The sequence below is a fragment of the Parus major genome, chromosome 4 (genome assembly GCF_001522545.3).
Source record: "Parus major isolate Abel chromosome 4, Parus_major1.1, whole genome shotgun sequence".
NCBI classification, from domain to species: Eukaryota; Metazoa; Chordata; class Aves; order Passeriformes; family Paridae; genus Parus; species Parus major.
The window spans coordinates 33,734,741-33,751,936 of record NC_031771.1 but is presented as its reverse complement, the minus strand read 5'-3'; the positions used below and the strand labels follow the sequence as shown (position 1 = coordinate 33,751,936).

Here is a 17,196-nt window from a genome sequence, read left to right as displayed (position 1 = left end):
ATATAGCCTTCCTTCTTAAATATAGAATTATAAAATGTTTTTTCCTCAAAATAAGGAAGAAAACTGAGTTATGTGTAATTGTTGTTGTGAGAAACTCTTTTATGTATACACCATTTACAGTAACAGCATTGCCTTCAGCACCATTCCTCTGTGACTTATATGGCCATTGGGCAAAATTAAAAAATCTAGTGAGGCTGGGCCGAGATCTGTGAAATAATCTACAGCTTGAAGGGTGGAAAAAAAACCCCAACCACACAATAGTCTGGCTAATATAAAAATATGAGTTTATTACATTTTTATGAGCTACCAATAGATTTGTTGTTGTTTTTGTTCTGGTTTGAATAAGTGTGTAGAAGTTGCTTTATATTCAGTGTCTGGACAAAACTAAGTCATTTAATTACCTTCCTAAAGTTTCTTAATCTCTGGTCTTTCCAGTCTTCAAACAGTGTTTGAAACTTGATCGTTTCTCTTATGAGCTGGAGCAGTTTGAATGGGAACACAGGGAGAGATTTAGCAGATTCTCCTATTGATAATGTAGTGCTCATACTAATATCACTATTTTTCCCCAATTTTTAGTTCAATAAAAATAAAATTAAGCTTAAAATTAAACCAAATATAAAGGAGATATTATACAATGGGGAAGCAAACATTTTCCTTGTACACAGAAGTATTTCCAAAACATAAGTTTCAAAAATGGGTGATCTCACAGAGGAAATGTAAATTTCCTATTGTTATAATGAATTGTGAGGGTTTTTTAATAAGAAAATATGAATTTCAGACCATATCAAATTCTTAATTTTTCAGATATTCTCCCCCTTCCCATTAGATACTCCTGTTATAATTGGGACTGTCTTTATTGCAAGTCACTGCAGAGAATTGAAAACATAAATCTTTTTCTAGTGAACAGATATAATTGACACATCGTACATTCTTCATGAGTGTGCACTAGATGCCGACAGTAAAAACATTCTATTTCTCTTGAATATTTCTTCTTTGTTGTAAAAAAGGAAAGTTTACGTGTATTGAAGTCCGGTTTCACCTTGAGAGGCAGATGGGTTACTATCTCATCCAGATGTACATCCCGAGCCTCTTGATCGTGATTCTCTCCTGGGTGTCCTTTTGGATCAACATGGATGCAGCTCCAGCCAGAGTGGCTTTAGGCATAACAACTGTACTGACCATGACAACACAAAGCTCAGGTTCACGAGCATCTCTTCCAAAGGTAGGCTAAATTTCCTTTGTTTGTACCATGTAAATCATAATGTTATGTGGAAAACACTTTCAGCCAACCTCATGTGTTTTAATTATTAGCATCCAATCATTTTCTAAATCAAACAAATAATTTTGAAATATTTAGGGGATTTTTGATTCTCCAATCAAATATATTCTATTTCTCCTTTGTCTCAACTGTATAGCCAGCCACATGTCTAGTTAATTCCATAAACCCTAACAAATAGTGAAAACAATGTTATTCCATGTTGCATAAACCCTGCTTAACAATTGACTGGCTCATCCTTTTTCACATTCCAGTATCTGATTACATGCTAGCAGATATGACTGAAATTCTACAGGCCATAGATTCTTACCATAGATCATCAATTATATTCCTTTCCTCAAAACTGCCTAAATTATTAATTAGCTCACTAGTTACACATTTACATTAAAATGTAGAAAAATGTAAACCTTAACAGCTCCAAACAATTGCATAAAAATTATTCTCAACACAATGAACAACACTTAAAGTTTATTTCTATATTAACTAATTCCATTTTCTTAGTTGTAATTGCTTTAAATGTTTTCTGTTTCATTTATTACTTGACCATCTTCATGTGCCATTGCAGTTAATAGAGATAAAATGTATACAATAAAAATACACAAAATTCAATTCTGCATTACTTTTAACATTATATTTTTAGGTTGTCTATTTAACTTTTTTGTAAAGTAAAACAGACAGCCCTTGCAGATTTGAGCATGCTTTCTGTCCCAAATATATGGAACTGGATGCATGCAAAGTTAACATCAACAGATAAAACTGAATGCTCTAAAAACTCAAAAAAGCAACAATGTAAGAGATTAACAGAAAGCTGCAGATTATTTTTGTCACATTTTGAGGCCTGAAGTTAGCTATGTTTACTTATATAAAAAAACTCTTGTAACTCTGCAAAAACTACTTTCTTGGTTGAGATCATGTCCTGCATCTGAACTTGGCAATACAGGATTGCAATGAGCTCTAATCTGTATCTGATTTTTAGTTCTTTCACTGTGTTAGATCGACAGGATTAATTTGAAACTATGCATTCAATTTACTGTGCAGAGAGTGAACACTTCAGGACTCTCCACCTATCTCCTTTCTTGTAAATTTTTATTCCACATCCATTTTAATTCAGGAATTCCCACTGGTCCCACTAGAAGCGGCTTTTTGCATCCTCAGTGCCATTCACAGATGTCAGTCAGACAAATGAAGGAAGAGCATGTGTATCTTGAGGATTATTTGGTTTGTGATGTAATACAAAGTATACTGTAAGGAACTGTTAATGATTTGAACACATTTTGTAAAATAATACGTTTTTTAAACAAAAATTTCACATGTATGGATTGAATTGTTGTTCTTATTGTTGTCTGTCATTCAAAGTTTTGTTCGATAAAAATACTGTTGGGATGTGGAGGTATTAATGCACTTCCTCCTGCCATGAAATACTAAACTTCACATCTGTGCTTTTAACATACTCAGGCTTCTCCTGTCTCCTCTCAGGTGTCATACGTCAAAGCCATTGACATCTGGATGGCGGTGTGCCTGCTCTTTGTATTTTCTGCACTTCTGGAGTACGCAGCTGTTAACTTTGTGTCCAGGCAGCATAAAGAGCTTCTGCGGTTCCGGCGCAAGAGGAAGAAGAGCAAGGTAAAAGTGTTCACAGCTTTTGATGGGTCTGACTGAATTATACCAGGGTTCATTTAGTAAACATATTGCAGCTTGAAGTGGCAATAGAAATAAAATGGCAGTACAGCATAAAATTCACTATGGGCAGAGGGTCACTACAAGGACTATGAATTGCATAAATCCAACTTGAATTCTCCAAAGAGGGATTAAGAGGGATTTAAATGAGGCATGGGCCATGTGGGAGCCATCTGCACAAGCATGAATTTCACTCTGTTGGAAGAGTTAGATTATACTTCAGTGAATGAATGTTACTAGTATTTGAGACAGTTTTTACTACACTGAGATTCAACAATTGTTGTTTCCTAATTTTGTTCTAATACTCAATTCAAAGCCTTAAGAGCTGTGTTTCATGCAAATATGTTTTTCAGTACTCAAAGTACTTACTCAAATAACATTATTGGTAAAAGAACAAACATTTTGCTTTAAAAGGCTGGTAAGTTTGGGTTTTTTTCTTCCATCCTGCAATTTTGTTTTAGTTGTTCATATTATTAGAAAGAAACTTAATTATAGTAATGGTTATTAGTATTTATATTAGAGCTGGAGCTATACAGACTTCCAGTAAAATAACTCACTACCCGTGTGCAAAGCCAAACAGCAAATGCTACAAGTTTGAATTCTGAAATCTGTAGCTAAATCAAGCAATAAAGAAAATCTCTTATAACGTGTAACTCCTACTTCAGATTTTACAAAGTGTAAATAGTTCTCCAGCCTGCTTATTAAATGAGTACCCCTCCAACAATATCATGCAGAGCCTGTGGATCTGTGGATTACTAGTGGATGAAAGTTTGACCAAAGCAACATAATTCAGTTCAGCCATATTTCATTCCTGAAGACTTAGTCTGCTGCCTACATCACCGGGAGAAGACATTTTACAAGTTTCCCTCTTAGAAGACACTGAAAATCTGCACTGCTGTAAAGCCTACCTAAGTAGTCCCTATTAGTGAGACTCCCTGTTTAAAGGCAGGCCAGTCAGGTGAAAATGACATTTTCATATATTTGTCTTTCCCTGTGTGTTGAGTCCCAGACTTCTTCAGTAGCACAGAGAAACTCAAACTGTAGGCAAGAGGATGATTCAGACTGCAAGCACCTGCTTTCAATGTTTGACCCTGTGAAAAACATGCTTCTTTCTTCCTGCTGACAGTAGCAGAAAAAAACTGCAGTTTTGTAACAAGGTTTTTGTCCTGGGAATATGGCAGCTCTCTGAAAGCTGTCCTAGGGTTTGGAATGGGAAGAATGGGGTGGGGCAGATGTGAATTACTGGACAGGGGTAGGTAAGTCACAGCAAGTGAATTGTGTATCAAGCAGCTGTGGTAAGTGATATATTGTGTCACTATACTTTTAATCCATTTAGCTTTCTTACCACGTATTGTTGTTCTGGATCTCAAGCAAATTTACCACATTCAACTTAAGTGATATCTTTCTTAAATGCAGGTCAGTTATAATGACCACAGGATTAGGAACTGGCAGATAGCACCTTTCTTCCTCAGAATCAAATCAAATCTCTTTTCAGCTCCCTCTTAGCAAGACTTCAAATTCACCAGACTCTCATTCAGCAATCACAATCAATTCAATTTCAGCTTAGAGGTATGTGGGAGAGGAACCATAAGATAAAAAGGACTTCTAAGAGAAGACCTTTTAAAGAAAAAAGGTTTGTGCATTAATAACTGCATTTACTTAAGTGTTTTCCTGGATCATGGTATTTTTGAATTCACATTTAAAAGTCCTTATTCGAATTTTATTCTTCATTAGACAGTCTTTAGCTTCAGGTAGATTGCCTGCTAAATTCTCATAAAATTACAGGATTAGAATTAGAGCCTTTAGAGTGTACAATAAAGTACCAAGTACTTCACTTTGATTCTGAAGGATGGAGACATGCATTTCAATGCTTTTCTTCATAATGTGCTTCAGATGTTAGTATTAAATATATTTGGGGGTATAGGGCTTCCCCTTCCCCCTGTACCTATATGTTTTATCATGAGACAAGCTTCTCATCTAAATTTAGCACAAAGTGCTTTGTCCCTATACAAGATTATGATTTTAGAAAAATAGTAATTTTTCAGAAAATATTAATTTAATTAAATATTTCTTAACTCACTCCAATTTCATGTAGAGCTAGAGCTACTTCTCAAGGCATCTTCTCAAGCTCTAGAGACAGCTCAACTAATTGCTTCTTTCTTTCTCAATATTCTATGAAACCTTTCTTTGCCCAACAAGTATACAGGAAAGATCATGGAGATTTTATCTCTCAAAAAGAAATTTGGATCACTTCTTAAACCCTCTGGTATATGAATAATAAATGAAGTCTTACAGATTAAAAATTGCAGCTAATAACTTCCTTACCACAAATTTTATTATTTATTCACCACAATTTAAAACATGAAATGCAGGCCCTAGGATCATAACTCAAAGTAAACTGATTTTCCTTCTTCTTTTGTGTTTTTTAAAGTCAGTTACTATAGCTCATGATTATAAATTTTGTATGTTTGTTATTTCTTTGGACTAGGTCAAGCAGCCACTGGCTCTCAAGAATTAGATTGTACTGACTTTGAAAACTACCATATATTAAAAAATGTTCATTTGACCATAAAGTCAAGAGGTGAAAAGAAGTTACGTAAAAAGGCTACATTTTAAATAAACTTCAATGGCTTCCTTGAAAATTAAATCCTCTTCCTTGGCAAAGAGAAAAACAATATTCTATTCAGTATTTACATCCAAAACTATTAAAGAAATAAAGCAGATAGGATAATTTATTAGAATTTTTCCTTCTGTATGCTTACCATCTTGGAACATTTTACTATGATCAGGTTTTTCTCCAGGTGAATTCTAATTATTGAATACGGATTTTTTGCCACTGGCATTTTATTTACAAGGGTACAGCAAAACTTCTAGTGGTTTGACATGTTGCAGAAGTGCAAAAATATATCAGATTGGAAATGTTTCATTTCAAATATGTGTAGGGAAGCTGAAGAATTTCCAAAGTCTGTTTTGTTTGTAATTAAAAATGTATGCTTGTTACAAGAAATACTTGTTTTTACCAAGTAACCAAAGAAATAGTCCTATGATTGGATTTCAGTGTCTTTGGGAGATAAGTGAATCCATTTTCCTGACTTAAGATCATTCATACCTAATTTATTCCAGCCAAAAAGAAAAAAAAATAAATCAACAAGCTCCCCTGAAATCTATTCCAATTGTTTAAAAAAGGTTTTTTTTACTAATGCATTTTTTGGTCTGTCATGGCTTGTCTAGAAAGGACACAGAAACCAGACTACTTCATTCCTTTATGCCACCATTTGCATATTTCTATTCAGTCTTTTCTATAAACATTCCCAGTAGATACAGTTTCTGGTTTTGGTTTGCTTTGGGTTTTGGTGTTTTTGTTTTGGGTTTTTTTTCCCATCCACCCTCCCTGGAAATTCTTCTAATAAGTCCATATAATTCCTCAAAACTATGTTTGCAACAGGAACAATATGAAGCCTATACAGTAACAGTTGAAAGCAGCAAAATGATCAAGTGATGCAATTAATACAGTTGTTTATCCCAACCAATTTACCATTTGCCTTTTAAACAACATCATGTTACTGACCCATATCACAACAGTGATCTTCCATATCTTCTGGGTCTTTTTCCAGAGAAACACCCTGCAGGGACATTGGCTTTCCATCTAATGCAAAGCTGATTATTTCTGGCTAAATGTCATACTTATTGATTCTTCTGTATTTTTCCGATGCTTTGTTTGAATCATTGAATTAAATTTTATTTCTAAACAAATTCTCAAACAAATTTTCAGGTTTTCACAGTTTGGGATATTTATTAAATTAATTAAAACTATGGGTATGTCCTTCTGAAAATACAGAGAAACTGGAATCTCTCTCTCAAGAAGCACGTTTGAACTCGGATAAGACCCCTGCAGTAAATTCCATAGTTATACAAATTACAGTTATTTACAGAGCTGCAACAAGACATTTTGACATCCAGAGTTCTTCTATCCTTTCCATTTTCCTTATGCTTTTCCACTTACAGTCACTGCCTTTTTTTCACACCATCTGGTTCATTTGTGGCCTCCCTTCCCAGACAACAATAGCAGCAGCATCAAAGACAATTCTTAGGTACAACTGCACCCTCTGGCCACCATTTTTATGACTGTAAGTATGGACTTCACTCAGTGATTCCAAATTACTTAGAGGCAAATTTCTTTTCAGAGGCCCTATCCAGTTTGTACAGAACTAGCAAAAATTCTGTAGTGTCTGGGATTGTGTTATTAATTCATTTATAAATTAAAGCTGTTGTTGCAACATAATGTGCAACCTACTCAATGGTGTTTTCCAATAAGCATCACAGTAGATATAGGAGATTTTTTAAAAAGGGTATAATGTCTTTATTATTACACACATGGCATAATGAATCCTGAGAACAGGGGAATTTTGGCTCCTGCTTTGAGATCTTATTTGATGCTTAGTATATGAGCCACAGTTCTTTGACAAAAAAGAAACCTGGCCAGAAAAAAAACTATTCAGAAAAATTATACCATTCCCCCAGAATGAATGCTAATTATTCATTTCCTTCCTAAAAGACAAAAGGAAAAAAATGGCAGAAATCATACAGGGATACTGAAACACACCCATGATCATTGTTTTTTTCTTAGTTGCATTTACATTCTATGGGAAAAATATTAACTCTGTACATATACTGAACAATAACAATTTGATTTTACGTTAGTTATTAATGTATTTAGGTTTTGGGAATATTCAGTCTATTAGTTCTATTTTCCAAATCTAAAGATCGCCCTATCTTTAGAGAGGAAAATAGACATGCACACTAGATTGTCTTTAATGGTAATCACGCCTTTTTTCTTTTGTTTTCTTTTTGGTCAACCATCCGTTTTGATGAAAGTATTTTGAGGGAGTTCTTGATGGAAATGAAATCAGTGAATCATTACAGCATAGCAATGGCTTGAGATGTGCAGGACGTATAGACGGGACTTTGCCTCAAGTCTACAGTACAAATTTAAGGGTAAACTATGAAGAAGATGTCCCATTTGTCATAATGTGATATCCAACCATTAACAGAGGCCCTGTCCCTTTGTCTACAACAACATCTTCCCATGTGAACTTCATATACCTTCATTGCTACCTGTATGTGATGACGTGAAATGTTAGTAAAGGTACTGTCTTGTTAATTTCATAATCCATTTTGGTCTGTTTAAATCTGGATTAGAACATTAGAACATTAATACTAAAATTTTGCACTGCTTGTAGTGCAAAACAATCAATACCACTTTCCTTCTCAAAACTGAGAAGTAAAAAAGGTTGTGTTCAAATTACCAAAGTCAAGGCTTCAGATAAATATTCAAGTCATTATGACACCTTACAATCAAATGACTATGGAGTTATTTTCAGCCTTGATATACATTTTATTTCTCAAAATAAATGTATTAATAAGCACACCAACAGAAAACACCATAGTCACAAGATCACAAAACTCAGTTTTCTATTCATTTCTAGCTAAGTATTTTGTAGAACAACACTGATACAGAAGTAAGTGAATTGAAATTATTTCCTTTAGACCACAAAAGAATTCTAACTTTCCAAATAAAACTTCTTATCTAAGTTTTTTCCATTCCTTAATTACAGTAATTTTAATAGAAAAGATAAAATATTTAAATGTAACTGCATGCAGAACAACTTTCAAGTTGTTAATTCTAAAGCTGAATAGGTAAAAAATGCATTCAAATCGAACTCTTACTAAAGTTCATTCATAAAAAGATTTTCAAAGTTTTATCAAAAATCTATAGCAAATAGTTTTCTTTTCTTTAGTGATGATACACTAAAAAGGACACAAAAGAAACAAAAGCTTCATTATCACTTAAAAGAATAATTCTATTAATTCAGCCAATATGCAGGACTTTTTCAGGAAGATTCACTGTAAAGGCTCTCAACTGGGTGATACAAGGTATTGCCCTTCTTTTCTGCATTTATAGACTCAGACATATGTATTCTGAGACATATTTCTGATCAAAAAGAGGGACTTCAGACAACTCAATCAATAGAAAAAAGAGAAAAGGGATATCACTGACATAAATACCTTCAAAAAAGCACTCAGAGCTAGCACAGATAATAACAATAACTGCATCTTTCCTGCTGTGCACAAGCACCCTCAGATATGAATCTGAGGCCAACCTAGTGATTTTTCTGCTTTATGAATCTGCTGGAAAACTTGCAGAACCACATTTTGAAAATTCAAGTTGCTGCTCCTGAAAAGAATTCTGGCAGTTCTTGGTATGCTGCAGAAGGTGTCCTTTCCTGCATATCCACCAGCCCTGGCACATGGGAGTCACTTGGCTGGATCCAGCCATCCTGCCTGCCCTTGTGGAGACACCATCCGACAGACACTGGGCAGAAATGCTGGGCTCCTGCAAGGAGCTTCGCATCAGTTCAACAACAGAGAGCATTTCCAAGCAGTCTGCCTGCAGGCCAAATACAGGAGGTCTGCAAGCACGAAAATAAGGAGAGACCTGACCTTTAAAACATTCTAGGGGTATCATTCCATTCAAATAAACCTAAAACAGTGACAAGAAAGTCTTAGTATATAGTGTGTGATCCTGAAAACATGCAGAGCTACTCCAAAGAATCCTTTTACTATCTTTCTCTGCCTGTGCAGTCATCAGCATTCTTTTCTGGAGGAGCATAAAAAGACAAAATCCTGAAATGTACATATGAAGATGTTTAAATGGCAAGCTAATAGTAAATTCTCACAGTACATGCATTTGTTACTTAATATTTCTATTATATTGAGCATGACTACTGCTATTCTAGAATAAAACTACATTAAAGATGTTATTTCCCATTCTTGTCTGACAGGAGAGGAACACTATTGCAGTAATTAAATTTCTGTTTTATCACGTCATCAAATAATGATCCTATCATTTTGTATTTCTGTTTTTCATTTCCATAATAAAAGTCAGTCAGTGATTTTTCCTCCTCCTATTCTTTTATGTTAATTTTTCTTTATTTTTATTTTTTAAAGGGAAATTCTAATACAGGTTTTATATATAGTAGTTTCAGTGAACTTTATCAGTCTCTATGTTTACTCAATTTACATACATGAAGAAGTGTTTTACTTGGGTGACATCTGCAGCTCTGCTGGATGGTCATGCTGATGGCCAAATAGTTCACTACAAATTAGGAAATTCATCAGCATTCTTTTGTAGCTAACATAGTCAATTTATATTGACAATAAAACACGGATTTTTTTAAAACAAAGTAATTAGCAATTATTTGATGGAAGATTTAAATACTTTTCAAAGAATTAATTCTTCATTGAAAAGTGTTTTCTAAACTTTACAGACATTTTCAAAATGAAAAATTTGGAACTTTGGGTTTAAGTTGTGCTCATTGAGAAATTGTATTTGTATAAAATAAAACAAAAAATGCTTCTAGCTATTGAATTGAAACTGTAATCATTTGAGTTGCTTTGTCAAATAAATATTTTTTAGACTTTTATTTTAATTTAAGCTAAGAAGAGCTTTAAAATATCAAAACTTCTATAAAAGAAATATTGGCAGCTGCTCAGCTATTTTGTAATACTCATGAAAATCATTTCTCAAAATACTTATTTAAGAATTAATGTAATGATTTCTATATTACATAAAAATGTAAAATCCTAAAGCAACTAGACTAAATTAGACATGAAAAATTGACATTCCTGAATTAAAATTAGTATTTAAAAAATGGTGAATGCCATCAAAGTCGCATAATTATTTTTAAATAATCTATGTAAAGAAGGAGTACACTGGAATATATTTCAGAACTAAATTTAGCTCTGACTTCACTGATTATGTATCATTTATTTGTCTGCATATGTGCCTTTTTTTATTACTTAAGGATATCTAGTTAAAGTAAAAAGGATGTCTCCAGTCACAAGCTACATTTTTAAATTGTATGCTATGAAAATATGTGTATCTTCAGAACATCTACTGTTTCTGTGCCATGTGATAAAGAATCACTTTCTTTTATAGTTCCCTAATCCTGAATGTCTTTGCCAGTTTTCCCCTGAACTGACAGAAGAGTGAGTCAGAAGAAAAATCTGGCCTTTAGCTTCCATTTGCTTTATTTTAAACTAAGACACTTTGCTTGCTGTTCTCTTTATCTGATGCATTCACAGGGAACAGCAGAAATTAGGCATACAGTTCAGATTAATTAAATATACAGAAGCCAAATAGGCAGAATTCTCACTAAGATAATGAATGTGCATATCATTAGTGATTTTATGATGAGTATCTCTAGAGGCCAGGATCCTGGGTTGTAAGGCAATGTACAGACTTAATAGCTGTTTTCTAAAAGACCAGTGTGAAATTTGTCCATTTGAAGACTGCACATATTTACTGTAAATGGGGAAACTTAAACCAAAGCAGAAGTTTTTTTCCCAATTACCACTAGTTTACTAGGCTTTCTCATTTCTCTAAATAGATTACAGAATCTACAAACAAATAGAAAAATTCTGTTCTTCCTAGCAATCCAGCAATATTTTTGGCAGATTCTGATAGGGATGAAATTTCAACAAGTTAAGGTGTGGATTCAAGAAGTCAATGAGGGAATGGTGCAACTGCTATTTAGCAGCAGGTAAGATTTCTGTAAACAATAATTTTAAAAAAAACAAACAAACATCTTTCTCTTTTTCTTCCTTTTTTTTTTCCCAGCAGGATGATGATACACGTGATAGTCAGTTTAGCATTACAGCATATGGAGTGGGCCCATGTGTGCAAGCAAAAGACGGAATAACACAAAAGGGGCCAAATAATCCTGCTCAAGCTGTACCAAAAAGCCCTGATGAGATGAGAAAGGTGTTCATTGACCGGGCCAAGAAGATAGACACAATATCCAGAGCTTGTTTCCCATTAGCCTTTCTGATTTTCAACATTTTTTACTGGGTAATCTACAAAATCATCAGGCACGAGGACATTCACCAATAACAAGATTTAGGCTTGCAGTACATAAAGATCTGGCTGTCACACTCAACAGGAGGTTTTTCATTAGAAATGCACATCAGAAAAGTGTTTGGAAGAGTTGAAAGCAATGATGGAAAGAGGATCCTGCACGACCTAAAATGACCAGCTACACTGGGATGGAAGAATGACACCCAGAGAAGATACATCTGCTATTGCAAATTCTCCTTGTCAGACTAAATATTTACAACTTTTTCATTGAAGATCACTCTTTACTGAAGCTTTACTGCCAAGTATTTATACATACTGTTACATAGTGCTATAACTGTACAGTATTCTTTGATGGTCCTTATTTATTTTTTTTTAATTCTGGTGTAATTTTAATTTTAAAAATGTTTCCAGAATAATCTAGGTGAATCCCACAGTATTACAGAGTAGATTAGTGTTTGTAAGTTTTATTTTAATTTTACAATATAATGACAAATTACTGATTGGAGAAAACTGTTTAAAGGACTTGATCCATTCTTAAGGACATTACTGGTGGTTTTATAATTTAACATACGTAACGTATTTAAGTCATATAATTTATTCAATGTACCTCATATTACTGTTCCCCTGGAAGGTGTATGTTGAAATAATCTCAGACAGCACAAGGTATACAGTCTAACAGTCTACATCTCATATGAGAAATATACTAAAATTTGTAAAGTATTGATTCCTGAAAGGATTTGTTCCTTTTAATTACTTACACATTCATAATTGAAGCATATTCTTTAATCTTTTTTATATTTTTAAGTGTTTTTTTTTTCTCAATTCATAAAACTCATACAGCTTGTGAAATACACAAATTACATCAAAATTTTGCAATGCTTCATTTTGATTCAATGCGGAAATCTTGGACCAAAACTGAAAGCAAAGAGTCAACTGCTTCACAGAAGCATTTGGAGGATGAATACAGTTGTGTTTATGCACATTCATCTCCTATATATTACATAATTACAGGAAGTTTAATTTATGAATGTGTCAAATTTTCTGACTCATTCTTTGAAGTTTGTTAATATGTCTTAGATACTGGTTAAGAAGCTCTTCACAACTTTGGAAAACCTTGCAGCTTTTCTAAAATATAAAAAAAGACCTGGATGGTCTTTTAGATTAACTGGATTTCACATTAATAAATAGGAGAACAACTATAAAAATGTCTAGAAAAATCTCCCCTGTCAAGGTTTAAGTAAGCCATATTAGTTGCTTCTTTGAATTGTAACACCATACATCACATTTATGGCACCGTGTCTAGGCAAGAGTATTTACTTCTGTCAATCCATTGGCAAAGCAAAAACATGCTATGATGTGGAAATATAGCATTTAGAATTATTAGATACTCTAAGTCCAGTAGGTGAGGCTGATTCTCATTACAAAATATTTTTATTTTGAGTACATTTAAAATCTGTGCTTTGTTGATGACCAGAATATGTGTACAAAAACAGAATTGGCTGGAGGCAAACATCTGGTGCACTGCCAAAGGCACCCTGCATATAAAGTAACAGAAGCAATGTAACTCTGAGTTGGGGATTGTAACATAGCAACCTTGGGTTTTGTTTGTTATTCTTTTCCTCCCAGGATTAGTTAGAGAGATTCTATAATAGCAGCTCTTACATTTTCTTAAATTGTGTCAGGAAGAACATGTATATCCACCTTTATTTTAAAACTATTATTCTTTAATAGTTTTGCTTCATTTATAATCTAAAATTAATCCAATTCACTTTTTTGGATTTTTTTTTCTAATCTTGTGTCTGCTTTTTTTATCTTTTTTATTTCTTTTGTGCATGTTCCAAAAAAATCTCATTCATTTTTGAAGATGTGAGGGAGTATCACAAATTTATGGCTGACATTCACCTCTCTCAAAGTTAGGGTTAATTTTGTTGTATGAAAAAGTTATGTTAACATGTTTCTGTTATCAGCAAAATCAACTGGGTTTTGTTTAAGGGCTGTTTTCAAATGCACAAAACATTTGGCATCTGATTCTATTTTGATACGATGAAACCAAGGTCTCTCTGGGGCTGATGGTTTCGTAGACTTTTTTTAATGGAACCATAACATTTAGCAAGGTAACAGAAGCCTCTGTAGTCGACTAATTGTGTGTTTTTCAAAAGGAAATAATTACTTTAAATTGAAGTTTCATTTAGATTATTCCTAAATTACTTCGTAAAAAGTCACATGGAGAAAGAGAGAAATGTCATTTAAGATGGTAAGGAACTTCAAGGCACAAATGCCTGCTATTCACCACTGACAAGGGGAATAGTCCAAAACTGCCAGCAGATATGCCAGCCCTCTTTGCAAAGCTGGAATCAACAGCCACTGACATCAGCTAAGAGATGATTTTTTTTTTTTGCAACTGTATAATGAAGCAGCAGGAAATGATGTTGAGATGCAAGAATTGAAAGGTACCCTGCAGTATTTACCAGACTTCACTATTTATGTTGCACTCCCATCAAAGAGGCAGTGGAAATGCAGGAAAAAAATCATCAAGGAAATAATGCTTGAGGCAAATGGTATCTAGAAGGGTTCCTCCTACATATAAAAAAAGCCCCATCCATTAGCAGAAGTAGTAGCTACCTCACTTCACTATTACTGAAGCTGGCCTCTGCAGAGAACAAGTCCTTGGCAAAGCCACACAAGAAGGCTTCTCATAAGCACAATGCCTGTGTGTCAGGATAATGCAGCTTTGTCCCAAGTCATCACTCAACACAGACCCTCTACTGATCTCATGTGATTTCTGTGGACCAGCCCTATACTTCAAAAATTAAATACTGGCACTTAGAAGGACATTGTAACCCAATGAGAACAGAGGGAGGCACTGTAGGATCTGGAGGAATACTCCAGTAACAGAGCTGCTGAGGAGCTGACACAGTCACCATAAAGGGGAAAAAAGGGATTAGGCACCCTTAGTATTTTTTCCAGCCCTACCATGTCTCCTTAGGTACACTTGCTCAGGTGGAAGCAGTAACTATGAGAGGAAACAATTTATATCATCTGCTGCAAAATTTATAATTTTTTGTGACAGTAGTTTCTACCTGTGCAGATTGACTTCCACACCATCCTTTCATGATGGAAAGAGAAGTGGAACAGGAGGAAGGTACAGGAGGAAAAGTCTGGGCTGTGCACAGCACAGCAGGGGCCACAGGGAGAGAGAAAGCCCAAAGCAGAGCCTGGAACCTCTTACATGACTGAATGGCTGAATCCATGTCACCCCTCGTAAGGCAAAAAACTTCAGTACCTTGAGAGAGGAGAAGAAAAGCCCCTTAGAGGTGTAGTAGAAATGCTCAACTATTACTGTACCAAACTCCAAATTAAATTCCAAAACAGCTAAATGCATTTTATTTTTAAAACTAGATCCAAATACCAACACAATAAGCTTGCATAGTTAGAGGGATGCCTTTTTTCTATAATGCTGCAAAACTATGTGAAGATGAAAAGGAATAAGGAACACTAGTATTTTATTACTTAGAATTCATCTATTTTAACAACAATATAAAGTAGATTTTACTTTCAAAGACTTTTTACAGTGAGTAGTATTATTTAAACAGGTTATTATAATTCAGGAAGAACAGAGAATTTACTTAAGATTTATTTTTCATCTCAATCATACATTAGTTTTCTTTGGATTCCTTTTCTTATAGTTCATTCCAAAACCTTCTTTATAAAGATTCGTTTGTGATGTGTGAGAGATTATTCTGTTTACTCACTAGACAGAAACATTTAGGTGATTAAATTTGCACTTTACATTTAAGAAGTGAGGTCTTGCTTCCACTGTGTATAATCCCTTACAGAGCTGTAGACTGATAATGTAGATAAACATAGAATATAGTACAAAAGATAGAATGTGTACAAAACCTTATATTTTTTAACAGTAGGGAAAGATAAAAAGTCTTCCTTAACCTTAGAAAAAGTAAAAGTATTATTTTCAGCAATAATTTTATAGTAGAAGGAAATGAATCTATACAATTCCCAGCCCAAGCTGACATGATTGGTTGCAAGATACACTTTTTGTGCAACTTCTGCTCTCTGAGCTATCATAGAAATTAATCTAATCCAACAGAATAGAGTTTGGCTTTAAAATGTGAAACTGCTGAATGAGCTAGAAATACATACAGTACCCCTGTGAGGTAGTAAAATAACTTTCCACATCTTACTGCACAATCATGTGGTTATTTAGGTGAGTACAATACCAGATTTCACAGCTTTTTTCCTTTTTGAGACAACTAAGAAGAAAAACATATATCTCAAACCAGACTACTTGTTAGTAATAAAATGGGTGTTCTGTTTTGGAGTGGTTACAGAAAAGGTGTCTTCAGGCAACAATAACCTACAGTAATTACTGAAGTACTATCAGTTTGGAAGGCTTGTGGAAGCAGGTTAGATTGCTAGAAGCAGTGGATTATTGCCAGAAAAAGTGTTGGCTCATCCTGTCTTCTTGACATTCTCGAATATTACTGCACTTCTTCACTTTCATCTTTGTGAAATATGCAAGAAACATTTCTTACATTTGTATTTTAATGTACATCAGAGTGATATTAACAGATGAAATGGACTGAAGTAGGTACTGATGTTCCATGAATGTGGAATTGTGAGCTGTATAAATGAAATTGTGCCATAAGCTTTTGACATAAAGGTTTAACATAATATATGGTATTTTGTGTGTTAGTGATCCTGGCTTTTTTAAAGGCTACAGAGAGAAAAAAATAAAACTTGATATGATAGTGTATTAATAACTTGTCTGTGAGTTTTCAAAATATTCTCCTGTGAGTTCTCTCTGACAGCAATTTCATCTCAAAGTACTTCCTTTTTTGGCAAAAATCTATAAATGTGTTGTGCATGGATTTGATTAGATTCCTTTTTATTGTATTACAGTATCATATTGCACTAAAACTGACGTTCTCTGCAGTCAGAAGTGTTAAAAATGTGAAATTTATGGTGTCACCCATGTCATTGTAGATATTTTGTTCAAAAAAAATAAACTTATCTTTTTTCAGAAACTGTGAAATAATTTTTGTATTTTTTGGTAATGAATTTAAAGTCAAAAGAGAGACAGAAAACCACACTGGAATAAAAGGATGAAACCCTCAGCAGTAGTTACAATGCACTACCATTAAGTATTTCAGGAGTGAAAGCAAGAGAGAGGAGTAGAGTGCCTTTGATTGTTATATGGGCTCTAGCTCTGAAAAAACAGAGTTTTTTTCAACTTTTTTTTTAAGTTGTTCTGAAAACTCAGAGAAAGTTATCCTGATAAATGCCTATTGAAATAAGTACAGCCACTCCA

At 34.0% G+C, this 17,196-nt stretch overlaps 1 protein-coding gene across 4 annotated transcripts in view; it reads left to right on the top strand.

Moving 5' to 3' along the window:
* GLRA3 (glycine receptor alpha 3) overlaps positions 1-16,759 on the top strand; it is an 85,930-nt gene extending 69,171 nt beyond the window's left edge. Inside the window, exons 7-10 of one of the 4 annotated variants that reach the window (XM_015625790.2) lie at positions 1,008-1,222; positions 2,753-2,899; positions 7,829-7,948; positions 11,637-16,759. In XM_015625790.2, the coding sequence (XP_015481276.1) occupies positions 1,008-1,222; positions 2,753-2,899; positions 7,829-7,948; positions 11,637-11,906 (752 nt within the window). In that variant the 3' untranslated portion in view covers positions 11,907-16,759. Of the gene's footprint in view, positions 1-1,007; positions 1,223-2,752; positions 2,900-7,828; positions 7,949-11,633 lie in introns of all 4 variants that reach the window. The other 3 variants (XM_015625789.2, XM_015625793.2, XM_015625792.2) reach the window with 3 other exon arrangements.
* The last annotated feature ends 437 nt before the right edge of the window (positions 16,760-17,196 follow it).